This window comes from Euleptes europaea, chromosome 16 (assembly GCF_029931775.1).
Source record: "Euleptes europaea isolate rEulEur1 chromosome 16, rEulEur1.hap1, whole genome shotgun sequence".
Taxonomy (NCBI): Eukaryota; Metazoa; Chordata; class Lepidosauria; order Squamata; family Sphaerodactylidae; genus Euleptes; species Euleptes europaea.
In genome coordinates, this window is record NC_079327.1 from 28,776,926 (window position 1) to 28,804,302 (window position 27,377).

General features: G+C 43.8%; 1 protein-coding gene across 1 annotated transcript in view; it reads right to left on the reverse strand.

The window, feature by feature from the left end:
- Window positions 1-27,377, reverse strand: part of SH3RF3 (SH3 domain containing ring finger 3) — a 229,968-nt gene that overhangs the window by 48,324 nt on the left and 154,267 nt on the right. The window contains exon 3 of the mRNA XM_056861863.1: window positions 21,858-21,953. Coding sequence (XP_056717841.1) covers window positions 21,858-21,953 — 96 coding nt within the window. The remainder of the gene's footprint in view (window positions 1-21,857; window positions 21,954-27,377) is intronic.

Genomic DNA, 27,377 nt, shown 5'->3' on the forward strand with positions numbered 1-27,377 from the left:
ACCAGCTAGGGATCCCCTTGAAAGCGGGGATTGCTTGCGTGCGTGGCCGCACCAATGCAATCGCATCACTTCCGGTTTACACCCGGAAGCGCCGCATCACAATGGGCCTTTTACTGCTCAAACTCCCAGTTTGAGTTGTAAAAGGCTCGTTGTTGCAATGTGGCACTTCCGGGTGTAGCCGGAAGTGATGCGACTGCATCAGCGTGGCTGTGCGCATGTGATCCCTGTCCCAGCTCCACCCCAAAAACCCTCGCCGGAGAGGGGGGACCTGGTGGCCCTAAAGCCAGCCCAACACAAACCACAAGTGCAGCTCACTGGGCAAGACAGTGCCCCAGCATCTGCACTCTAAAGGAGAGGAAGGCCCAGTGTGCCCAGATGCCAATCTGCTCCCTCACTTGGTGCCAAAGCTACTGGAAAAGTCAAGTGAGGAGGCAGGCCTTTTTTCCAGCATGCCAGCTTGTAGAAAGGGTAGCTGAAAAACTGATGCCCTTCTGGACACCACAGAGCATAAGACTGGCATTGGCCTGAGATGAGCTGCAAACATGCCCTGTCTGGCAAGAAAGCCCCACCCTCCTCGATGTTTTCAGCTTGAAGAGGGAAGACAGGAAGAGGATTCACAGGCTCGTCAACCCCCTCCCCTCTCTGTGCAGCCTCAAACAAGATGGCTAGCAATACACCATCAACAAGAACTGAAAAGAAAATGTGTTGTGTTGACAGTAACCTAGAAATGAGACATAATTGGATGCCCTGAAAGAGAGAGCCAGAGCCAAGTGAAGTGCGAGTCTGACATAGGTTCATCAACTATCAATATTAAGTACCATTAACATCTGATTATCCGGCAGTCCCTCATTCCCACTGACTGCCAGATAACAAAGCTTTTGCTGTATTTATTTATTTATGCACTTAAAGTCTGCAATGTCCAAGTGTGACTTTTCGATTGCCTGGGGGGGGGGTCACTTCCTGTTTGAAATCTCAATTCATTTTTGTTCTTTCTCTGGGGTTGACTTCTCAAGTCATTAAGCTGCGTACATTCCACTGTGTTTGGTGACTAAAGGTCAACGGCAACTTGATTATTATGCAAGATATTCGAGAAAACAAAATTTGTATTTTTGTATTATGCAAGATATTCAAGAAAACAAAATTTGTATTTTTTGCATTGCTTTTCACATCTCCGTAGTAACAGCTGTAAATGGTGGAAATGTAAGGGATGGTTGTATTACATCAAATATAGGCACAAACCAAAATATCATGTTCCTTTAAGACCTATTAAGAGTGGGAATGGGAAGAATAATAACTAATTAAATAGAAGATTTCGAGAAAGTCATCACTGTATCCAACTATTTAGGTGCCTCCACACCCAACAGTACAATATATAGAAACAATGAATAATAATCTTTTTTTATGTTACCATAACCCCCCACTATCTATATAAAAGGATAACGTTGATACTTTGCAGTTAGAATGAAAAAGGTCTCTACAATGTTCCATCTCCTGAAGTATATAGTAATCTGTATGACCATGGCTGAGTTCCTAAATGTAACAACTAATGTTGTATTTATTTATTACAGGTGTTGTACACTCCTTCTAAGAACCTCAGGGCAGCGTACCTGGGATTTTCTAGCTTTATCCTTACAACAATGATAAAAGGTAGGATGAGTCCTAAGCAGCATTACACCTTTCTAGGCTGACTGAAGGCTAAGAAGGGTCTAAGTTCAACATGAGAGCCAGCGTGGCATAGTGATTAAGAGCAGAGGACTCTAATCTGGAGAACCGGATTTGATTCCTCACTCCTCCACATGAGCGGCAGACTCTAATCTGGTGAACTGGGTTGGTTTCCCCAACTCCTTCTCATGCAGCCTGTTGGGTGAACTTGGGCTGGTCACAGTTCTCTCAGAACTCTCTCAGCCCCACTTACCTCACAAGGTGCCTGTTGTGGGGGAGAGAAAGGAAGGCGACTGTAAGCCGCTTTGAGACTCCTTAAAGGTAGAGAAAAGCAGCGTATAAAAACCAACTCTTCCTCTAACCAATATATTATACTTGACGGCAACACACAGCTGGTGCTCCTTACCTCTGGTTTTATTTTTCCCACTGATTAGATTTTTTATTCCATTTTTATTCATTAGAAGATCATATAATCAAGTAACAGGAAACGAATGCTATACATTCGGGGAGATACTCTGTTAATTTCCTAATAAACTATGACAATCTGCTCATGATTTATCTATGGGAGCAAATGACAAGAGATGCTCTCTTTCCAGCTGGGAATCTTTCTCTGGCCTTAGAGCATAAAACACATCTGAATTTGAGTAGGTAGCAGCTTCCACCAAGAGATGGGATGGAAAGAAATGTAAATATTCAGAAATAAACTGCCCCCTTATTTTTCAAAGACTACCCCCCATTTTTCTGATGGAAAAATTGGGAATTTTTTGGGGAGCATTGAAAAAACTCCTTTTTTGGAATGAAAGAAATGCTTTTTAAGACAAGGTTTTATTCACTCGCAGTGTATAGCATGATTTTTAAAAAATATACAACAGATTTCAGCATTAGATAATGGCAATTCCTACGTATATAAACAAATACAACGTATTTCCAAGTATGTTCATTGTTTAAATGTGACTATGGTTGTCAACAATTAATATACTATGTTTTTAATGATACAACGTTCTTAAGATAAACCAGGAACCAAGTGGCACCTTAAAGACTAACAAAAGTGTAAGGTTTCATGAGTCAGAGTTCATTGTCAGATGCATAGAAGTGTAAATCCATTGGGCCCAAATTAGGAAACAGTGCTAACAAGTTTTACTCACTTCTGTTTTATTCAATGGGGCTTACTCCCAGGAAAGTGTCTTTGTGTCATATACACAACAGAAGGAAGGATGTGTGTGTTAACAAGAGAAGCCAGTATGAAACGTCTATTCCAAAGAGTAATCAGTATACACAGTATGTGTGAATTATTAATGAGTTCAGAGTTTTTGATGCAATCATATTTGCAATTTATCTTGTAGAAAACTTTACGATGCAATCCCAAGCATCTAAGCCCATTGGTTTCAATGGACTTAGTAGGGTTAACTCTGCTTAAGACTGCATTGTTAAGGGCTTTTAAATTCCATAAAAATGCCATTAGTACAAGTTTGCATGTTAAGCTACAAATTATGAATTTTATGTTTTTAAAGCAGTAAAATAAGTTTAGGTTTGAAAGTAAAGTAAACAGAGCATTAGGGCTGTCAATTCGGTTCGGCCCGAACTGAAAATCAGCCGAATTTCCCTTGATTCATGGGTTTTTAGTTCGGGAGGAACCAAACTCAAAACTGGCGGGCAACCGGGGGGGCCGAATTCAGCGAGTTCGGGAGTTCGCGAATAAATTCGGCCAATTCGGGGCCGTCAGTAAGCAGCATAACCTTCAGTAAGCAGCATTCTCCTCCCCCGGCCAATCGGTGGCCAAGCTGGGTCTTCTTCTGGCCAATCAGTCAGGATTGAGTACTGGAGGAATCAGCTGATGTGCGGCCCGGCCAGGGAGAGAGAGAGAGAGAGGGAAATCCTCATGTGTGTGTGAGGGGATGCTTGTGCACATTTGCTCCTTTCCGTGGCTGCAGAGGGCGCATTTTTGGGTGTGCCGACCCCAAACTTTCAGTGGAGCATCAGACAAGGCTTCTTAAGATACCCCCCAAGTTTTGTAAACATTGGGTCAGGGGGTCCCGAGATATGGGCTCCACCCCTTTTTCTTTCCATGGCTGCAGAGGGCGCATTTTTGGGTGTGCCGACCCCAAACTTTCAGCGGAGCATCAGACAAGGCTTCTTAAGATACCCCCAAGTTTTGTAAACATTGGGCCAGGGGGTCCCGAGATATGGGCTCCACCCCTTTTTCCTCTCCCCCTTTTCCATTTTCGTGGCTGTAGGGGGCGCTTTTTTGGGAGTGCAGCCCCCAAACCTTTATCATAGCTTCAGACATTCCCTCTTAAGAGACCACCCAAGTTTTGTAAAGATGGGTTCCGTGGGGGCTGAAATATCGGCTCCCCCCCTTTTCTCTTTCCGTGGCTGCAGGGGGCGCATTTTTGGGTGTGCCGACCCCAAACTTTCAGCGGAGCTTCAGACAAGGCTTTTTAAGAGACCACCCAAGTTTTGTAAACATTGGGTCAGGGCCCCCTGAGATATGGGCTTTCCCCTTTTCCCTATTGGGATGAATGGATCACCCTCGAGAGATGCATACATATGGATCTTATATTGGATACAAATGGAATCATATTGGATTACCCAGCCTCCCAGCCCCTCCTGCTGGAACAGAAGACAGCCACAGTAAGACCCCTTTGGGGGCTTTAATCTATAATTTTTCTTTTCTGTGTGTGTGTGTGGGGGAAAGCAGAGTCTGTGTGTGTGTGTGGGGAGGGAGCAGTTTCTGTGGGTGGGGGGGGGAAGCCAAAGGGGGCTTTTGCCGGTTCTGCCTGGGGTGTGTGTTCCCCCTCCAGTCTCTCTCTCCCTGGTTTGAGGGGGGGCTTCATTTTTATTCTTCAGGTTTTTCCTCATTCATAAGATCAGTTAGGTTATTTTGATGCTTGCTCAAAACTGGTTTTCAAATGGTGACTTAAAGAATGCATCTGCCTGGTCCCAAGTCCAATGCAAAAGGAGAAATTCCACCCCCTCCTGCTCATTATGCATAGCTAGCTGCCTCTGTCCCTTTCCATGGTATGCAAACTCCCAGGTGTCAGGTGTTGCTTTGCACTGTTGCAAAGGTGTTGCATTGTGTGCTTGTGTTGCTTTGCAGTTGTATTGTTTTGCAAAATTCTTCACACCTGCCCCGCCCTTTGCATGTTTGCAAAGGTGTTGCTTTTCAGTTATGTTGCTTTGCAAAGTTCTTAGCACCTGCCCTGCCCTTGCTCTCATCAGCTGTTTGTCGGGGCTGGGAGCTTTGTGCGTGGGCGGCAAGCTCTGCTGAGAGATGCACATTCAGGGTGGGGGGGACCCCTTTCAGGGCCCATATCTCAGCCCTCCCTGACCCAATCTTTACAAAACTTGGGGAGTCTTTCAATATACGTCCTTTGAAGCTCCGCTGAAAGTTTGGGACCTCTAAGCCCAAAAATGCCCCCCCAGAGCCGCGGAAAGGCGCGATCGTGTTTTTAATGGCTTTATTCGGCCGAATTTTTTTCCCGAACTTTGAATTCCCGCCGAATTGAACGGATCCGAAGTGGGGGAGTTCGGACTTCGGCACGTACCGAACCCACAAGGGCCAAATTCGGCTGAATCCGAACTGTACCGAATTTTTTTTTTTGACAGCCCTACAGAGCATATTTAATTTCCACACCGTTTACATCTCTGTTTTAGCCTATAGGGAAGGGGCAGAGAAATGTTTCAGAGCCAGTTTTTGTGGTTTGGATTTGGGAAGAAAATGGCCATAACAGCCACAAGTAGACTGAAAATGAAGCACCATGAGGCTCAAGAGTACTGAGATGGGAATCTGATGTGTGGTTGACAGATCTGCTATCTGCTCTAGAAGTATTCATTTGCTTCCAATAGAGTTTGCGTATTTGTAAATAAAGAAATATTATGAAGAGCTTAAATTTCATGTTATCTTTTATCTACAGGAAACCAAACTGTAATGCTGACCCTGGAACTTTTCATCACTTGGAAAACCTCATAAACATTACTTGCCTTTGCTCATCTGCATTTGCTTATGTATGCAAAGTACTCATTTTTACACTACTTTAATTACTTAGCAGTGCCAAATGCTCTGCTGATATAACCAGGGAAGAAAAACTAACCTGAACTGGGCCTTTTTTGGGATCCTGTTCCCTTACCACATGAACAGAGCAAGGTTCATATCGGTAAGGCAGAAGACCAGGAAGCTATTAACAAAAATCCAAAATAAATAACACATCAAAAAATGTTGGGCAGGATTCAAAGAACTGTGAAACTAGCTCTGAGAGTCCAGGAGGCGAGAGACTTACTGTTCTGAACAGCAGGCTCCCATGTTACATATCAAACTGCTTTTGAAACTGATAAAGGATGAGGGGTCAGCTCTCCATAAAAGTCAAAATTCCACCGGGCTAGCGGAAGCCGAAATAACACTTTGAATCCTAGCCTTTGTTTTGATCTACGGGGGCCAAGCTTTCTCCTACAGGGAAATTAATTAGGAAAGAATAAGTCTTTGTGAGAAGACTTTTATGTTAAAAGTACTGATGGAAGGTTAAAAGTCTTAGCGAAGCTAGATGTTAGAGACTGCGTTGGAGTCCAACTGTGTACTTTAACAAACAGCACACAGTGCTCACAGTTACAGTTATCTTTCCAAGCATGGGCAAGATTTTAAATTAGAGAGACGAGCACCATATTGGGGGATGATATGGGCTTAGCTCATTTTGTTTATTAAACATATTATTTGGATTCTTTAATATTGTCAGGGCACATGTTTGAGGTTATTATTGTACAACTGTGAGAACACATGAAGCTGCCTTACACTGAATCAAACTCTTGGTCCATCAAAGTCAGTATTGTCTACTCAGACCGGCAGCAGCTCTCCAGGTTCTCAGGCAGGGGTCTTTCACATCACCTCCTTGCCTGATCCCTTTAACTGGAGATGCTGGAGATTGAACCTGGGACCTTCTGCATGCCAAGTAGATGTTCTGCCACTGAGCCACAGCCTCTCCCCTAATTACAGGGACTTGTGAAGGGGGTCTAATTTCCACACTTCTATTCCTCCCAGTCACCCAACCCCCTTACCTACCTACCTGTCTATGCATCTTTTTTCATCTCTTTCTTAGTTTCCCCTTCCCAGAGGGGCCCCCCACTCTACTCCTCTGTTTCCCTGGCGGAGTCAACCACACACTGCATATTTTTTATTCATACTCTGGGGGCATTGTTTAAAATTAGATATATTGAGCTCTGATATGAACTATGTTCTTATTTATGAAAAGTTTAGTGTAAAAGCATACTTTCTGCATATATGAAATGCTACGATTTGTATGCCAAATGCTTTTTATTGAATATACACAGTAGACCGCATCATAAAGGCTCAGCACAAAGGAACTCAGTATTTGTTTTATATATTTATGTATTTGTATTGTCTTGCTTCATGTCTAATGTATAGATTATTTATCTTATTCTATATGCTGATTAATATGTGTCTTGAGCTTATTTTATCCTGTCTTTTTAATTAATATTGATTTCAATAGTTCGTAATATTTTCATGGTGTGGTTCTTCTACTAGTTGCATTTACTGTAAAAATATGTTTTTATAGATCCCCCTGATGAAGCTTATACAAAGGAATGCGTAAGGGCTTTACATTACAATAAAGCTGTTACCTGTCATCTTTTTTTCCCTTTTTGGTTTGCTAGCATGTTGTTTGGTGTAGCCCTATTTTTCCTTCTCTCAGTAGACCCGTGTCATTTGTAGAGGATCTGTTTCTAGGATCACCATGAACGGTGAAATTGGTGAATAATGGAGACCAAAATGGCCTAGAAAAGTCCCCGCCCTTGCCACAGCCCTCACCCTCCATGCTGTGTGTGTTTAGTGCTGTCAAGTTGCTTCTGACTCATGGCACCCCTATGAATTAATGTTCTCCAAAACGTCCTGTTATCCCAATTAGATAGTCTCCATTTAGTTGGGGGAATTCGCTTGAGGAGACGTAGCTGAGTAAGAGGTTTGGGATGCAGGATCTTTTACACCAACTTTTACGAGGATGAGCACACCAGCAGAAAGCACCTCAACAAGAAGCGCCATATCAATTTTAAGTATTTATTGAAATACTTTTGGATTACACACACACACACACACACAGCAAAAATCACACACCAGAAACACGCAAGAGCCTAAGAAATAAAAGAGAAGAAGGGGTGGACACAAGGATGTGAGGGATTTGAGGGTGATATTTTCCTGTCCAGAGGAAATGCAACGTCCCAATGATAGCAGTGCTGTGTGGAGAAAGATAGCGGCCCACAAGCCAGTGGGGTGTGTGTGCAGGTCCATGACACACACATACACACACCAAAAATGGATGCCATTTGGGGGTATATTTATACCCAGAAATGTATCCTGAGGCAACCACACATTGCCAGAGACAAAAGTCCAAATTGCTTCCAGATAGCGTGAACAATAAGTGTGCTGGGCAGTGATGTAATGTAAGGATGTAGCAGAATGGCTGTAGTGAGTTGATTAATGGCTGGCAACAACTAGGTATAGATTCTCAAATGAGTAAAAGATGGCAGAGGAGGTTCTCAGAATGGAAGGTGTGAGTCAGAGCAGGAGATGGCTGATTACATCACCTGAGCATGCAGGATGAGCTGGAGGGTGCATTGGGTATGCAAAGGCTAGCTGGACTTCTCTGAATAGACCTTTATTGTTGATGATATTAACGTGTCTGCTATCCTTTGTGAGTGCTGCAAGGAATGCTTCAAGAAGAAGAAGAAGAAGGAAGAAGAAGAAAAAGAAGAAGAAGAGGAGGAGTTGGTTTTTATATACCAACTTTCTCTACCACTCAAGGAAGAATCAAACCGGCTTACAATCACCTTCCCTTCCCCTCCCCACAACAGACACCCTGTGAGGTAGGTGGGGCCGAGTGTGAAGATTATGTGGAGGTAGGGGGTAGCCCTGACCTGGATGGCCCAGGCTAGCCTGATCTCGTCAGATCTCAGAAGCTAAGCAGGGTCAGCCCAGGTTAGTATTTGGATGGGAGACCACCAAGGAATACCAGGGTTGCTGTGCAGAGGAAGGCACTGGCAAACCACCTCTGTTAGTCTCTTGCCATGAAAACCCCCAAAAGGGGTTGCCATAAGTCGGCTGCGACTTGACGACACTTTACACACACACAGGGGGTAGAGCAAGTATGCTCACACCTGCTCTTCCTCTCCTGGTGCTGTCTGAATACACAGAGGAGGAGGGGCCCATGTGCTCAAGACTAGCTGAGGATCATGAATAAGTGATGAGTCGCAAATCTGTGAATGATGTGGGTCTACTGTTTTGACTAAATTCTTCTGTTATCAATTGACGCAATGATGGCACAGCGCTCTTCCAACAGCAACATTTCATTTCAGTAAATGCTCATCCTCTATTTCAATTAAGGAAACAGACCCACATACACATTCCTTGGCAAGCATGGCTCTGCTCCCTCCATCAAATTAATGGGGAAAGCAGCGGCACACAGATCCCTGCACTGGCAAGAGTACCCTCAGTTTACTTCCACTGCCAGAAGACTGATTAACTAGATCTCTTGGTTACCATATTTCACTGTGTTATCTGTCACATTTATCCATTTCATACTATCCCTAGGAGAATACTACATCTGTTTTATTCTAATGTGTAATTCTGGACTTAAAAAAATGTGGACGTAAAAAAAACAATCTTCCCCTCCTTTACAAGCTGTTTGGACAAAGGAGGCTCCAATGGAGATATTACTAACCGCAAAGAGTGTCATGAAAAATGAAGTGTTACACAACACCGATTGTGGCAACTGTCCATTGTTATGGATTTGCTAATTTATGACAGGGTAGAGACCAGCACACATTTTTCTAGTTCATCCACCCTGGAAGACAGACTTCCACACCCTCCTTGTATACTTCAGAGCAGATTTCCCCTATGAATATAAAACTATTCATAACTAAGACACTTCATATACACTAGGGGTAGGCTGCCCTGACCTTGATCCCAGGCTAGCCTGATCTCATCAGATATCAGAAGCTAAGTAGGGTCAGCCCTTGTTCATACTTGGATGAGAGACCAGCAATGAAGGCAGGGCTGCTAGGCAGAGGCCTGCACTGGCAAACCACCTCTGATCATCTCTTGCCTGGAAAACTTTATGGGGTTGCTATAAGTTGGTTGCAATTGGATGGCACTTTCTACCACTATGGTTAGGCTGCCTTTTTTGGCATGAGTGCTAACACCATCCCCACAATGTCCACCTGATTGTTGAACCAGAAACAAAGGAAGGGTGGGGGGGAGAGAAACGTTGTACTTGGCTAGATAATCACAGAGCAAGCTGAGGCTCAGCAGTTCTGCCAGCACTTCAGGGTATCGCTTTGGCCCCTTGGATGGAGGAAAGTGGTTTTGTGTGCTTCCTGCCTGGGACTGCTTGACTGTATTGAACACATGAAGCTGCCTTATACTGAATCAGACCCTTGGTCCATCGAAGTCAGTATTGTCTATTCATACCACTCTCCAGGGTCTCAGGCAGGGGCCTTTCACATCACCTACCTGCCTAGACCCTTTAACTGGAGATGCCGGGGATTGAACCTGGGACCTTCTGCATGCCAAGCAGAGGCTCTACCACTGAGCCATGGCCAGTTCACGCAAGTACAAGGCCAGAGTTCAGCAAGGGGTTAAACGTAATGGGTGAACTTAATTGTGCTTAAATTTATGTTAGGCTGTGGTCATCCAGTAACACAAGCAGATGCATTGCTAGTTCAGACCATAAAAGTTTAGACACATGAAAGTGCCTTATATTGAGCTAGACCACTGGTCTATCAAGGTTCATATTTTCCACTGTGACTGGCAGTGCCTCCCTGAGGTCTCAGGTACAGGCCTTTCACACAATCTACCACCTTTTCTTTTTAACTGGAGATGCTGTGGGGGTGAACCAGGGATTTTCTGCATTCAAAGAAGATGCTCCATCAGTAGGGTTGCCAGGTCCCTCTTCACCACAGGTGAGAGATTTTGCGAGGTGGAGCCTGAGAAGGGTGGGGTTTGGGGAGGGGCTTCAATGCCATAGAGTCCAAAGGCCAAAGCGGCCATTTTCTCCAGGTGAACAGACCTCTGCTGGCTGAAGATCAGCTGTAACAGCAGGAGATCTCCAGCTGGTACCTGGAGATTGGCAACCCTATCCACCAGTGAGCTACAGAACCTCCCTGATGGACTCTCTGCAGCTGTGACGCACATTTAACTGCGTCTGTAAAAGCCTGCTAAATGTGCCCATGTTGTATAAAGGGAGACACATTTATAAATAATAACTATTCAGGTGTTTGTTCTAGTCTAACACACATGTCCCCTGTGCCGACGGCGCCTAAGGCAGCTATGAACATTTGCAGAGATTCTGACACAGATATTATCTCCTCTCCCCCCTCCTTATTTAGCATCAGTGTGATCTTTAACAGAGATCTTTATAATCTACTAGCAGTGTTATTTTTACGCTATCTGAAGGCCAAAGGAATGCTGCGTTTTAATGAAGAGTGCGTGCTTGGGATGGCATGTCATCATGCGCTTGCAAAATGAAAATAAATGATGCATGCATGCAGCAGTGAACATTAATCCCTGGGTAGTGAACTGGGAATTTGCGACTACAGTATTAGACAGGAAACGTTACAGTTGTATTGTATCTGAGCCAAAAATTCCAGTCATCCAGGTTCATAACCTTTATTTGGTATGCTACATGCTTTTGGTATGCTACATTATTCAAAAGGCATCTTTGATTTCAAATATGACAGTGTGAAGACATTGTGGGGAGTGAAATCTCTGAACAGAGTGTTTAATCCTTTCACCTCCTAACACAGAAAGATATCCTGGTTCTTCCTCAGTTGTGGGTTGCTGACAGGCAGCACAATCTAGCTGCATTAAAGCCTCTATAATATATGTCTCAGTATTTTGATTTATGGGGCTATTCTGTCAGAACGTCTATTTTAAACACCAGACTCTCCTACAGGAAGAATGTAAGAGCTGCATTAGTTGCTTTGAGTGTGCTGCTCAGTGGTTTATGTTATAGTGAAATAAGGAAGGACAAGTATTAAATTAAGACACACTCTCAGAGCATTTGGGAGGAACTGGCTGCACCTAGCAACTTAGAAATGGCTTGGCAAATAAGAGACACTTTGGCTCTGCAAAACCGACTCATCTGTCAGGATCTTAAAATGAAAGAGGAAGCATTAATCACCCCGCAAGAGAAGAGTCCTTCTTGAAACTCAAAGGCCTGCCTTCATCCTCAGACTCCAAGGATTCACAGAACCAGCTATATCTCAGGAATGTTCTCCAGCAGTACTCAATCAAGACTTTCTAGCCCTGCTGGAATTCATGGTTCCAGAATAAGATGCAGATCCTTTTGACCAGGAGGGGTTCCTTCCATCCCTTCCCCACTGGCAAGACTACTAGTATTCTCAGCTTTCCCCAGACCCTAAACTCACATTCTAACCTTCCTGCTGTTATCCTCTGTCCATCCTGCACTGGGAGCTAGCAGCAGCTCTCAGAACTTGTACACTGGGTTGCCTTGCCAATATTTACTAGTGGACATCTACGCAAAACAGGAGAGCAAACAGGGTAAGAGGCAGGGAGAGAACTAGAAGCTGACAAATGCACAAGTGATAATCGGGTGTGTACATACCGCCTGAAATCCCACTTGCTGTTTCTCACTGCCCTATTGAATCAGGCAGTGAGAAAGTTTTCACTTTAAACCATATTCTCCGTTGCTGAAGAATGGGTCTTGGGTTGATCCACTGGCTTCAACAGATTTATAAAAGTGCAACTGTGCCTAGTATTCCATAACTAATCAATTGATTGAAGACGCATACAATTAATCAACTATGACTTATTTAACTGACCTACTACCCTGGTTCTGGAACAATCATCAACATTGTTATCAGAGCCAAAGACTAAGTCAACGTGTTCAGTGAGGGGAACCCTCCCAGCCGAAAACCTGTGTATGTGTGTGTGTGTGTGAGTTTGGATTTGAACTGAACCTCTGGCTCTGTTACGAGAAAAGCATGCACAATTTCTCATGGAAAGACACGCAAAAGAGTTATTTCTGACATCACACTGGTTGGGCAGATAACATCACTAGTTGGAACTGTATGGCTGATCAGCTACCACATGGCCAAGAGGAGATTATACCACCTGTTGTCTGATTTTCTGCTAATCCATTCCTCTCCTCTGAGCTGCTGAAGTGTGAGTTCCTAGCTGGCTTATAAGAGAGGAAGGCTACGTGTTAGAAGACTTGGATTTATCTAGTTAGGTCACTGCTGGAGGCAAAGTATAAAAACAGAAAGCGTAAAGCTCTTATACATCCTGCTCACTTAATACTGCACACGGTATCAAAAGCTGCTGCCAGTATGCAGGTATTAGAACACCAGACGATAGCGACCTCTTATTAGTTAGTGATTGGTGGCTCCAAAGTACACAAGTACCAACATGTGTCTGAGTAGTGACGACATGTGCCTTGAAGAAAATTGGGCCCTGCAGAAAAACAATGCTTACAAGCCTTTACTTTCCCTCATCTCCCATTTCCCCTAACAGGAAAATTCCTTCAGTCATCTTCTATAACATACCAGATGGTAACATGCTTTTCCTTTCCCCCTGGATACTTTTGCTAGGACAAACACTCCCAGTACAGGCAAGGAAAAGTGCTGAAAATATCCCGCTTTCCCTCTTCTCTAATACAATGAAATAAAGCCCACAAATTGATTGTTCTTTTTTTTTAAGTACACTGTTACAGAAGGAAAAAGGCCTTACAATCAGCACAACATTAATCAGCGACAAAATGAGTTACGATGGATAGTTGACTTTCTACCTTCAGTTCTCTGAATGGTTTTGACTGCCTATTCCTCTCAAGATTGCTGTACAATAATTCATTTAGTCCTGACGCATTGGCCGAATATGAACATAACAGCTACGAGAAGCCCGTAGTGTATCATTTAATCAGATAAACTGCCTGTATCTAACATTACAAGAAGAGAACATCACCAGCCATTAAGCTTCCATAAGCAGTCACTGTTTCAACAACAGTTACTAAATCCCTGTTTTGAAATTATAGCTCATGTCAGCTAAGACATTTATATTCGTGGGGCTTTAGCAAATACTGGCTACCTACTACTGTAGGTAATAATAAGACAGCTAGCAAGCTAGTTTGTTTTGTTTGTTTTCTGTCAATCATTCTGTTAGGGAATATGGCACAGGGAAAGGCTTATTTCTGAGGAACATCATCTTACCTTGGTACATTATGGATTCAATGCGTTTTTGGTATTGCAAGCACAAACCAAAAGCAGTGCTGACAAATTCATAATTGGCCTGAAGTGTTGAGGCTAAAGACAGGCCTATTAGATAACAGCTGTTCAGTTTTGCAGTTTTGAAGCATGGAACGGTTATCTAGGAATACACTGAGAAGCCATGAGATAATCTGAGAAGAAAAGCATCAGGAATCTTAAACTATACACGGACATTGGCAAGAACTTCTCTCTCTCTGAATATATATTAAAACCTAAACACGAGACAGAAGACACATAAAAACTTAGATCTCCTGGAGTATTTCTGTGGGTAGAAAGATATGTGCTCATGGAGCACCCGCTTTCTTACCCTCCCCCCTGTGACAGCCTAAACCCCCCCCCCCCAATTACTGCTCTTGGGAACAGATTTCGTGGGGGAGGCATCATTTCAAGCAGCAGCAGGATTGGGGAGGTGAGCAAGTTGTGCTACATGAGCAGATATCCTTCCACCCTCATAAATAATCCAGGGGATCTATGCCAAAGTAATTACCAGAGCAATCCTGAGGGCCACATGCACTGTGGCAGCTGGCTGCGGCATAACTGTGGCAACACTAATCTGCTCCCTAAAGGGTTTGGTTAGGCCATGGCCAGCAGGAAAAAGAGGCCGTAGCTAGGTTTCTGTGGCTGTGGCCAACGCTTGCAGGCACCACCACCAACCTATACAGCAGTGCCTTCTCAGCCTCTGTCCAGTTAGGCTGGTGATGGCCATCACCACTGCCAGATGTTGGTGCGTCTATGCCATCCACACACAAGGGAATGTGGAGGTGGGGCGAAGTTCTGTGGGAAGCCAAAGAACTCCTGTTCCCCTGATGGACAGCAGGCATCATGAGGAGGCCACACAGACAGGGGAATCATCCATGGGGACAGGGGGTAGGTAAAGGGGCGAACCGATGAGGACACTGGCCCAAAGGGGCCCAAATTCCTTTGGCCACATTGAACACACACCCCTCTCACCGCAGGCCCTGGTCAGGCTTCCCTGGGATGGTGCCCCCTTCTGCCTCTCCTCCCTCTGGTAGGGGTGTGACTCATCCACCAGTGCTGAATGCTTAGGTGGCACTGCAACGGCAGAGAAGGTGGGGTGCTTGGTGATACCAGGTACACATCAGTATACTGCAGCTGTTAGGCAGCACCTGCCTGGATTTCTTCTGCCTGGACCGCTCTGCCGACATAGAGCTGCTGCAGGGCTGCATCGGCACCCGAGACTCACGAAGCGGCACTGGGGGCCTGCACCAGCGTAACTGGCCCTTACACCGGTTTATCTTGAAGCTAACACCAGCATAAAGGTCATTCCACTTCCTGAATGCATTTGGCTCCCCTCCTTAGGACTGCGCTCTAAGTCACCCGAAGTGCATAAGGATATCTAAGCCTTCCCCAAACATCTTGACTCCTTTGGTAGGCAGCTGATGTCCAAAAGCTAAATGTTTCCAGAAGTAAGGAAACACTGCAATGATGCATAAGAAGTATTGTACAGGTGGAAGGCCATCCTAAGATGTGACAATGTTTTATTAAACATTATATAACTTGAAAGGAACTCTATGGTGTAAATTAAAATTGATAAAGGCCAATATTTCACATTAATTCAGTGAGTGGGGAGTTGGGAGATTCATAACTTGTCACTGTGGTTCATTATCTCTTTCAGTTGGCAAAAGGCAAGCACAAGTTCTTTCCAGCCCTCTGACTGGCAAGTACATTTCCCCTTTAGGAAGAAAGTACGACTGGGTTAAATGTTGTAGGATTATATTTCAACTGCAGTAATAGGTGTTGCTGTGTACATTTGTTCTTTGCGTTCATCTGCTCAGTCATGTTTTCCCACAGAACTCTTATTAATAATCACGTACACTATGACATGCTTTTAATTAAAAGCTGGTTCCTTCTCTTACTTATATGGGTAATCTGATCCTGTAACAGGACTATTAGTATGCTCAAGTCGTTTTTCTAATTGGCTGCCTTGCTAAAATGAAGCTGTTCTTTTCACTAGCAATTTTACTTGCTTCTCTTATCAGTTGTACTCACTCATCACAATCCTCTATATCAGGGGTGTCAAACATAAGGCCCGGGGGCCCGGATCCAGCCCCTTGAGGGCTCTTATCTGGCCCGCAAGCCAGCTAAGGCACCCCCCTCCCCAGTCCTGATCTGTGCTAGTCAGTCCGCTGTGGGCTAGCCAGCCGAGGCAGCCATCCCCACTCTTGATCTGAGCTGGCGAGGCATGGCCCGGCCCAACTAAGTGACATTCATGTCATATCTGGCCCTCATAACAAATGAGTTCGACCCCCCTGCTCTATACAATCTGGCTATTGGGGTCCTTCAGCCCATGCACAGAGTCTAAGTTACACGGATATATACAGCAAATGCCAGCGCAGCTGCCAAAGAAATTCCTGAAGGTTCCAAGAGGAAGGCCCATCAAGAAATATACGTTACTTGCATTGGAGTGGGAACCACTGAGCAGGAATCCAGAGTACGTCAGGAGCTTGTGTTAATACACAAGTGGGGAGTAGGTAGGTACTGTCTGCTTGGCATACAGAAGGTCCCAGGTTCAATCTCCGGCATCTCCAGTTAAAGGGACTAGGCGAGTAGGTGATGCCTGAGACCCCAGAGAGCCGCTGCCAGTCTGAGTAGACAATACTGACTTTGATGGACCTGATTTGATGGACCAGTAGACAATACTGACTTTTGATGGACCCTTTGAGGGTCTGATTCAGTATAAGGCAGCTTCATGTGTTCAACATAAGCAATTTACCTAAGAAATCATATGTTTCTCTTAAAGGTGACTTATGAATAATTTGTGTGTAATGGGGTGAGGAGGTCTCTCCATAAAATCCTGAATGTTGTAAACTAGAGCTCAAGATTGGCGATATCAGGATAGGTGCTCCTGGGCAATAGAAGCTGGTTAAACAACAGAAATCAGAGAGCAGGGACTAGAGGGATAACTTTCACAGTGGAGGGATGAAAGCAGTGGGGTTTCACAGGGAACAGTATTGGAACAGTGTTGTGCTATTTAATTTGTTCTTAAATGATCTGGAATTGATGGTGAGCAGCACTGTGACTGGATTTGTATATGACACCAAATTATTCATGATGGTGATTCCCCAAATGAATTGCGAAGAGCTGCAAAAGCATCTTTCCAAATGGCTGAGTGGGCACGAATGTGGCCATCAAAGTTTAATATGAGATAGTGTAAAGCAACACACACTGAGACAATTTTTTTTTGCAAATTTAACTATACACTGATGGGTCTGAACTGGAGATGACTGATGTGAAAAGAGATCTTGAGGTAATAGTGGGTAGCTTCATGAAATGCTGACTTAGCATGTAACACTGGTAAAAAGGCAAATTCTGTTGTACGGATTTTTAGGGAAGGAATTGAACACAAAATGGACAGTATTGCAATGCCCCATAGTGCACATAGAGAGCCAGTGTGCTGTAGTGGTTAAGAGAGGTGGTTTGGAGTGGTGGAGTCTGATCTGGAGAACCTGATATGATTCCGCACTCCTACACACGAAGCCGGCTGGGTGACCTTGGGCAAGTTACACCTCTGTTAGAGCTCTCTCAGCCCCACCTGCCTCACAGGGTGTCTGTTTTGGGGAGGGGAAGGGAAGGTGATTGTAAGCCGGTTTGAATCTCCCTTAAGTGGTAGAGAAAGTTGGCATATCAAAACCAACTCTTCTTCTTCTTCTTGTTCTATATTTGGAATGCTGTGGAACAGTTATGGCTGTTTTAACTCAAAAAGGGTAGAGAAAGTTGGCATATAAAAACCAACTCTTCTTCTTCTTCTTCTTCATTTGGAATACTGTAGAACAGTTATGGTTGTTTTAACTCAAAAAGGGTATTGCAGCCCTGAATATAAAAAAGTTCAGTAAAGGGCAACCAAAAAGATCAAGGAGTTGGAATACCTTCCCTACTAGAAAAAGCTAAGGAGTTGGGGTGGGGGGTTAAGTTCAGAGGAAAGACAATTGGGGGACATCATATGGGTTAACTGAATTATGCACAAGTTGTGAAAGTATAGAGAGAGAACTTCCAGGTGCATCCGACTGGCCACAGTGTGAAACAGTGCAGGATTAATCACGGATCTGATCGAGCATGGCTGCCCTTATGCATGTGCTCATATACTGACAGTGGAAGAGAATAACTAGAATCTGGATGCCATACTTGTGTGTGTGTAAAGTGCCGTCAAGACGCAGCCAACTTATGGCGACCCCTTTTGGGGTTTTCATGGCAGGAGACTAACAGAGGTGGTTTGCCAGTGCCTTCCTCTGCACAGCAACCCTGGTATTCCTTGGTGGTCTCCCATCCAAATATTAACCAGGGCTGACCCTGCCTAGCTTCTGAGATCTGATGAGATCAGGCTAGCCTGGGCCATCTACACTAGGTATAAATGCAAAGACAGCCTGTGTGGTGAAGTGGTTAAGGTTTTGGACTAGGACTTGGGAAACCAGGTTCAGATCCTTTCGTGCCATGAAAGCCTCTTGGGTGACCTTGGCCAGTCACACACTCTCAGCCCTAACCATGGCTAGTATTTGGATAGGGGACCTCCAAAGAATACCAGGCTCATGACATGGAGGCAGGCAATAATAAACTACCTCTCACCATCTCTTGCCTTGAAAACCATACAGAGTCACCATAAGTCAACTGTGACTTGATGGCAAAAAAATAATAATAATTGCAAAAGTTATTTCCATATTATGGTAACTACTGGTTTGAAGTTTGGAATGCAAAAGCCCAGCCTCTTGAGTACCAGAATTTGTTAAGCAAAGGCCCTCCTAGAGACCCTGGGAGCAGCTCTGGGGGAGTGAATGTCTCAGACTCCCATGTGCTGACATGTTAGGGAAAAGGTTTCCTGGGGAACACTGTGTGGCTGCTGTAAAGATTAACCAGAGAAGGCAATAACGGGGAAATACTTTGTGTTCTGCTTTGGGCTGAAACATTACTGAAATTCGCAAAAGTGATAAGAGTCAAAGCTAGACTGGCAAAAGGAGTAGATCCTGAGCCATTGTAGCGATTGGCAAGAAGGTCATATGCTGATGAATAAGATTATCCCTTGAAAAGCATCAGAATCCACCCCATCTGTCCTACAACAGGTCCATGGGACAGCTGACAGATCAAATCACTCTACACTCAAACATACTTTAAAAAAAAACAGCTATACAAATCAGTGTGAAATAAGTCAGCTGGGCTGCGAGACGCAGCTGAGGACAAAGCTGCTGGCGAGGTGACTGTTAGTTTTGCCTTTCCTAAAACTGCTGCTGGGGAGCATTAACTGAGGTTGCTGTGTGAGAAAGACTGTATGTGAGGGTGAGTGGGTGAGCGGGTAGCCTGCTGGAGAGGGGTTTCTGATTGGGTCCGTTGTCTATTTTGTTGCTGAGTGAGGAGGGCCTGTTAGCCAAGGGCTGACTGCTGGCGGTGGGCGGTGGGCTCTCCTTGGAGGTTTTTAAGCAGAGGCTAGATGGCCGTCTGACAGCAATGCTGATTCTGTGAACATAGGCAGATCATGAGAGGGAAGGAAGAAAGGGTTGCGATAATGCTCAGCTCTCGTGGCTCCTTCTTACATGCCCAGGGTAATGCTGATTGCCACTTTGGGGTCAGGAAGCAATTTTCATCCAGGCCTGATTGGCCAGAGATCCTGGAAGGTTTTTTTTTTTTTGCCATCTTCTGGACATGGGGCAGTGGTCACTGGGTGTGTGGAGGAGAGGTAGATGTGAATTTCCTACATTGGGCAGGGGGCTGGACTTGATGGCCCTGGTGATCCCTTCCAACTCTATGATTCTATGAGGTTTTTAATTAATGTTTTTTTAAAAAATCCTTAAACATAACATCTAGCCTTTGGTGGAAATGCTATAAAAATGAAACTTTAAACGGAATGAGGCTTTAAACGGAAATATTTGTTCTATGCTGAACAATAACCATCTAGAGTTGCCAGAAATCTCAAAGGTCACCTAATCCAACTCTATATTGAATATCCTTGGTTAAAGTCACCATTACCAGGTGTTCTTTTGGACAAGCTGTGGCATTTTCATGATCAGGGCTCTGGGCTACAGTGGTAATTATAGCTGTCAAAATTACCTGGTTTGAATGGCCTGTGGTGGGCAGCTCCCATGTATCAACAGCACACACCCATCACCTCATTCTCATATCTGTTGCAGATAACTTTTCCATTCATTTTATGAGAATCATAATATACAGTCTACATCCCAATGAACATCTTTGTTTGAAACATACAAAGCACTTGTTGTTTTTCATAGTAAACTGTTCATGTTAGGGGTATCTTTTGCTCTTTTTATGTCTTTTTTATAAACATATCAGGGTATTACTGAAATTGAGTTTATACACAGAACTCAATTCAGAATAATGGACCACCCCAGGGCTGAACAGAGACAAAAGATGCCTAGCTCACAACAGATGCTAATTTTCTGTTTCTAAGCATTTGCACCTGTTCTAATCAAGCTGATTACATTTTGCACTGCACCTTGGCATCCTTTGCAACATCCCTCCCACCTTCTGATAGGGATATAAGGGCTCATGGATTGCCATTCCTACTTCCATCTGACAAAGAGAGCTTTGACTCTTGAAAGCTTATACCCCGAAAATCTTGTTGGTCTCTCAGGAAGTATTTCTTCAGACAACACATAGTTAATTTGTGGAACTCCCTGCCCCAGGATGTGGTGATGGCTGCCAACTTGGAAGGCTTTAAGAGGGGAGTGGACATGTTCATGGTGGAGAGGGGTATTCATGGCTACTAGTTAAAATGGATACTAGTCATGATGCATACCTGTTCTCTCTAGTATCAGAGGAGCATGCCGAATATATTAGGGGCTGTGGAACACAGGCAGGATGCTGCTGCAGGTGTCTTGTTTGTGGGCTTCCTAGAGGCACCTGGTTGGCCACTGTGTGAACTGACTGCTGGACTTGATGGGCCTTGGTCTGATCCAGCATGGCCTTTTCTTATGTTCTAAGGTGCTACAGAACTCAAACCTAGCTCTTCTACCGTAGGCCAACATGGCCCCCCTCCTGAATATGTCAGAGTAGTGGCCAAAGTGCCAAAAAAGAAAAGAAAAGCCTGCCTGTGAAGACATTAGTATACTGGCAAACAAAATGGGTGCTAGTGGCAAGGATGATATTTGGCCAGACATGCTCAAGAGGAAACCAAACCCAGTGGTGCTGGCAGCATCACAGTATTCGGCTGGAAGACGAGCTGGTCTGGGAGGGGATGATGTTCCTAAGCCATGCTTGTTGCCTCTTCCCACACCACTGGTTCCAGCAGCGCTGCCAGAGCCTCAGTTGCCTGGGCAGGGACCTGGACCTGAATTCCAAACAGAAGGGTCCAGCGGGCTGCTGTTTGGTAGAGTGATTAGAGCGGTTCCTCAGTGGAACAGGCTTCCTCGGGAGGTGATACAGTCTCCTTCCCTGGAGGTTTTTAATCTGAGGCTAGATGGCCATCTGTCAGCAATGCTGATTCTATGACCTTAAGCAGATCATGAGAGGGAGGGCATCTTGGCCATCTTCTGGGCATGGTCACTGGGGGCGTGGAAATGGAACACAACAAGAAGGGGAAGTACAATTTCTAGGCAAAATATATTCTTATTCTATGGCGGCTGCAAAGCAAATTTCAGGTAGAAGTTTGGGTTGTGATGGTTTTCTCTCATATTCTGCATGCATCAACTGAAATTAAGCCATATACACTAGAGTGAAAAGTCCTTGACAGTTTTCAACAGCATATCGGCCACACTGATTTAAATTAGATTGAATGAGACATTTTTTTCCCCATTGGATGCTTCATATCAGAGCACTTTGACAATTCTATGCATTGCAATTTTTTCCCTTCCAAAAGAGTTTTCCCTAAGAGATGATAAGATTGTGCAAACTGTTTTGGAAGGCAAACCTTTGCATTGTCTAAATCAACAAGCACCATGCAAAAAGCTTACCTCCACATACAGAATAGGGAATATCCCAATCTTATCTCCCAGCATTCCTTCTGCCCAGTTATCATCTACTCTCCTGATGACCGTCAATATTTCATCCTAAAATGACAAAGTTAACAATTAGAAGAAGAAGAGTTGGTTTTTATATGCCGACTTTCTCTGCCACTTAAGGGAGACTCAGACCGGCTTACAATCCCCTTCCCCTCCCCACAACAGGCACCCTGTGAGGTAGGTGGGGCTGAGAGAGCTCTATGAGAGCTGTAACTTGCCCAAGGTGACCCAGCTGGCTTCGTGTGTAGGAGTGGGGAAACAAATCCAGGTCACCAGATTAGCCTCTGCTGCTCAAGTGGAGGAGCGGGGAATCAAACCCAGTTCTCCAGATCAGAGTCCACCGCTCCAAACCACTGCTTGTAACCACTACACCACACTTTACCAAATACAGACTTCCTCAGTCCTTGGAAAAATGTGCTGATTTCTTTATAAGCAACCCATAAACCTCCCACTCCAGTGAAGTCCATATTCCAGGTAGTGACTACATCTTTCAAATGAAGAAAACACGGCTTGTTGGATATTTCAACCCCCTTTCCCAATTACTAATGTAATGGGAAGACAACACACAGTCTAGTGGTGTTAATCCACTTGCAAAATAGGAAGAGCACCATGCATGCTTGCAGGTTCTTTTAACTTGGTAAAAAATGCCTCCTATGTTACGAAACACTGTCACTGTGTCTCAGCAGCTGCATAAGGAATAGGTCAATTCTAGCATGCATGCGAAGAAATAAAGAGGTTAATGAATTCCTCCAAATATTCAACTCACTGATCCAGGAACTGAATAATAGGCTAACAACTACAGCTGAAGTGACATAAAGGAAATTCATCTCTGTTTGTATAAATTATGTTTGAAATTCAATTTCCCCACCACAGCCACTTCCTCCTTGCTGCTGCCTCCTCTGCCACCAGGCAGAGGTACAAGGCTTATATGGTAAGTTTTCTTTACAAGGGCAATCAACCACGTTTTCCACTTGTGGTCTTAATACACAGGCAAAGACTGATCCTAGATTTCATAATACAGAATTATAAGTGTGCCCTTGAATAGTACGGAGCTTGGTACCGCAGAAGGTACCCATGGGATTAGAAGAGGGAACTCTAACTGTTAGAAAATTATTCCCAATACTTCCTTGTTGATTTGTTTAGTTCTTCCAGTCTTTCAGAAGATGGCACTGTGACGATGAACCACTGTGATGCAGGAAGACACATTTCAATGAGAAATGTTCAAAAGTCCTATGACTAAGTTGCATCTGCCCCTTTCCGTACTCATTGCAGCTGAGGAATTGGCATATATGGGGAGGGGGACAGGGAGATGAGCACACTCATGAGCACACAGGATGCACAATTAGCAGTAGAAAAGCACAGCTGTTTGCCAGTGTCATAATGTGCTTTTGAGCGTCATATTGAGAAATTCTATATATTGGACCATATCCTGTTTTGAATTAGAGCAGATTTGGATGTCATATTATATGTGCAAACAGCAGATGTGCGAAACACTTGTATGTCTGCTCCCTACACTGATAACGAAGAAACTACTGATACAGTTCTCATGGCTATGTGTAATTAAAAAATAAAACTGAGCACCCTGGCAATCCAAAGTTGCCACTGTGAAATATTTCATATTAAAGCAGGGGTTTTAATGGCCTCCTAGCAAATTCTGCACTGACACAAGTTGAACTCTATGGTCTCCCCTTACTTTGCATAAATCTATTGGGCAGTGTTTACTCTTCTGCATGATTTACAGTGTAATCCTAAACAGAGTTCGACCCTTCTAAACCTGTTGGCTCCAATGGATCTAGAATGGCTACTCTATTCAGGATTGCATTGCCATTCTTGTTTTGCTCATCACAGTAAAGGACAAGGACCTTTGCGATCTTCCGGAATTTTATTCAACCTCTCCCCAAGTTTATTCAGGATGGTGAAAATCTAGGAAGACTATACAGACCTCCAAGAGGATCTCTTTAGACTTAGGAGAATGAGCAACAAAATGGCAAATGAGGTCCAACGTGCCTGTGCCCTAGTTGAATGGGCCTTCAGAGCCAGCAGGCAAGGAAGACCTGCTAACTCATAACACCTCTTGATAGCGAGATCTACCCACCTAGACAACATCTAAGACGTTGCTCTCTTCCCCTTGTTTGGGCCAGAACAGCACACAAGCAACGATGAATCATTCCTGAACTCCTTGGACCTCTCCAAAACGGAACCTCCATGTTCAGAAGAATTATAACACTGAATATCTGTGGCTGGGGAGGGGTAACAGTAGTAGATGGCTCCTGCTGGGCCCTGATTGGGAGCATTTAGTAAGCGGCAGCTGGCTGGCTGCTGTTGGAAAGAGGATGCTGAATACATGATCTTCAATCTGATCCAGCTAATCTACATATACAGCAGAATGACATTTTGTGCAATATTTACTACTGCAACCCAGTAAACTGATTTCCATACAATGTAGCAAAACCTGACAAGTGCTATTTTGAAAGCACCACCATCCTATTGTATTGCAGGGACATTTTAATGCCTTTTCTTTTGTTTATTGTAACCAAAACGGATAAGAATTAGTCATTGTGTGACAGCTTCTTCAGTGGCATTAAGACGCGCAATTCCATTTTAGAACTGTCAGAAACTATGCTGAAGATCGATCATTTTAAGAAAGATTAATTTATTTTTAAAATAATAAAATGTAAACTCCTTTCTTGGAAAAAGTACATGAAATCAAACGTCTCTAAGGCAAGTTTTACTAACACAAAAAAGGGCATGCTGTGCGAATCATTCATGACATTTTACGGAGGCAGCGTCTTCAAAACGAGTAAAAGAAAGATTTCATGGCAGGGCAGAATCATAGCACATGCTCTTCAGCTGTCACTATCATCATTAGTTGCCATCTGGTAATAACAAACTACCATTTAAAAAAGGAGGGGGAAAAAGAATAAATTGCTAAAGATCCAACCAGCATTCTGATTATGCATATTTATTGCCAATGGAAAAATTCTACTTTTGTAATGCGGGTAATGTCTTGGCCTGTTTTTGCATGGTTCTTACTCTGGTTTGTTTTTACAACAGACCTCATATTAAGGGCTCATGTTAAGTTTTGTTCTCCTTTGATTGTTAAAGGCTGCTCTGGACCGAGATTGAGAACCTAGAAACACAGAACCATCTTAGGTTTTTGGAATTCCTCCCCAACATTGCTTGACTGCTTATACATATTTCTTGTCACAAAAAATACTTGTGCTGCACAAGTAAAGGTATACAAAAATTGCAGCCACTATGGCCCAAATATAATATCTTGAATATCTTAAACAATCAGTTTAACCAAAATAAACGTGATACCAACAAGCTCAAAGATTGTGTGTCTATTGTGTGTTTCGCCATTGGCGAAACAGGCGACTGAAAAAGAAGCGGTGGAAACAGGAATTAATTACTGGATACCTGTATCGCCTATTTTTTTCGCCTACGGTTTTTTAATAATTAAGGACTATATGGCATTACAGAGGTCTTCTATTGATGGAAGTGTAAGAGTTGGATTCTCAAATTTGAACTTGATTCAGTATTATACTTATTTGTGGGAATGGTACATTTGTTGCATTATGGATTGTATTAACCTTGCATGGTTCAGAATAGTTATGATTGTGTACACAGAATGAATATATAATAATAGATACACCATCTTTGAGTCTGTTGGTATCACATTCATTTTGGTTAAATTGATTATACAATTGTTTAAGATATTCAAGATATTATATTTGGGCCATAGTGGCTGCGATTTGTATATACATATTTCTTGACAACTCCTCATTTCTTAAGAGTTTTTTCTCTTGCTAGACAGAATGCTAACCCTTCTATGGTTATGCAAGGTAGATACATGAACCCTACGATATTCAGAAAGGACCTGCCTGTGTTCTTCTGGTTCTAGTGACCCTCTAGCACATGTGCTCCTGGAATGTCATTTTTATGAAGATCTAAGATCAAGATATTTTATTCCTCTTCTAATAGATCGGACTAGTAACTCTGTGTCTGAGCTAATACCCTATTTATTAAGCGACAGCGATCCTAAGGTTTACATCAGTAGTGGCAAAATTTATCTCAGTCCTTATATCACTTAAACAATAGATTTAGAATTATGCTGCTCAAGATTTATCAAAGAGCTTCTAAGGGAGAAAGAAAAGGACAGAAACACAGAACAATAAAGTAAAAAAATAATATTACAATGGCTTACAGTAGCATAGCCAGGCTGACCATTATAAAGTTAGGGAGCTCAGCAGTTTCCTCTGTAACCTCACAATTTAAAAACAAAACAAAAACCTAATCTTAAATGAAGAAGACATATAACCTAAATTGGAGGAAGCACTAATAATTACTGAAGAGCCCAAAACATGGAATATGTGGTTCTTTCTGCATTTGTTGGCACTGGCCAAGGCGATGATTGTTAGGAGCAAATTGGTTGCAAGATTCTCAGTTTGTTGGATTTTTGTGGTTGTATTAAGGTTGCTTTGGATTGCGCAACTGTGCTGAGTACTGCTTCACATTTGTTCCCCTCAGCTTGTAAATATTTAAACATATATAGTTTTACAAAGATCCCCCTAAAGACACCAGTGCTCTCTGCTAGAGAATTCATGGACAAAGGTGTAATACTATATCTAATAGCAAACTCCTGGGCCCTATATGCAGAGGGGAGGGGCTGTGGCTCAGTGTTAGAGCATCTGCTTGGCATGCAGAGGGTCCCAGGTTCAATCCCCGGCATCTCCAGTTAAAGGGACTAAGCGAGTAGGTGATGTGAAAGACCCCTGCCTGAGACCCTGGAGAGCCGCTGCTGATCTGAGTAGACAATACTGACTTTGGTAGACCATGGGTCTGATTCAGTATAAGTCAGCTTCATGTGTTCAGATAACAAAAGCAACACCAGGGGCAGGCACAAAAAGGATGTGCTGCAAACCAGGGGGACCGCCAACGTTCAGAACGTATTAGTTTTTCTATTGGCGGCGGGGGAGGGGGAACTGGGTAGACTGAAGTAAAAAGGTAAAGGTAAACTGTGCAAGCACTGGGTCATTCCTGACCCATGGGGTGACGTCACATCCCGATGTTTCCTGGGCAGACTTTGGTTATGGGGTGGTTTGCCAGTGCCTTCCCCAGTCTTCTTCCCTTTACCCCCAGCAAGCTGGGTACTCATTTCACCGACCTCGGAAGGATGGAAGGCTGAGTCAACCTTGAGCTGGCTACCTGAAACCAACTTCCGTCGGGATCGAACTCAGGTCGTGAGCAGAGCTTTGACTGCAGCATTGCAGCTTACCACTCTGCGCCACGGGGCTCGCCTGCCCTATATCCTCAGCCCGAAAGTAAAATATCCCAAGGGAGCTGAATGTGAGATTCTTACAATGCAATCCTAAACAGGGTCACACTATTATAAGCTCACTGACTTCAATGGGCCTAAAATGGGCCTAAAGGGGTGTAACTCTGCTTAGGACTCCATTGTTAGTCATCATG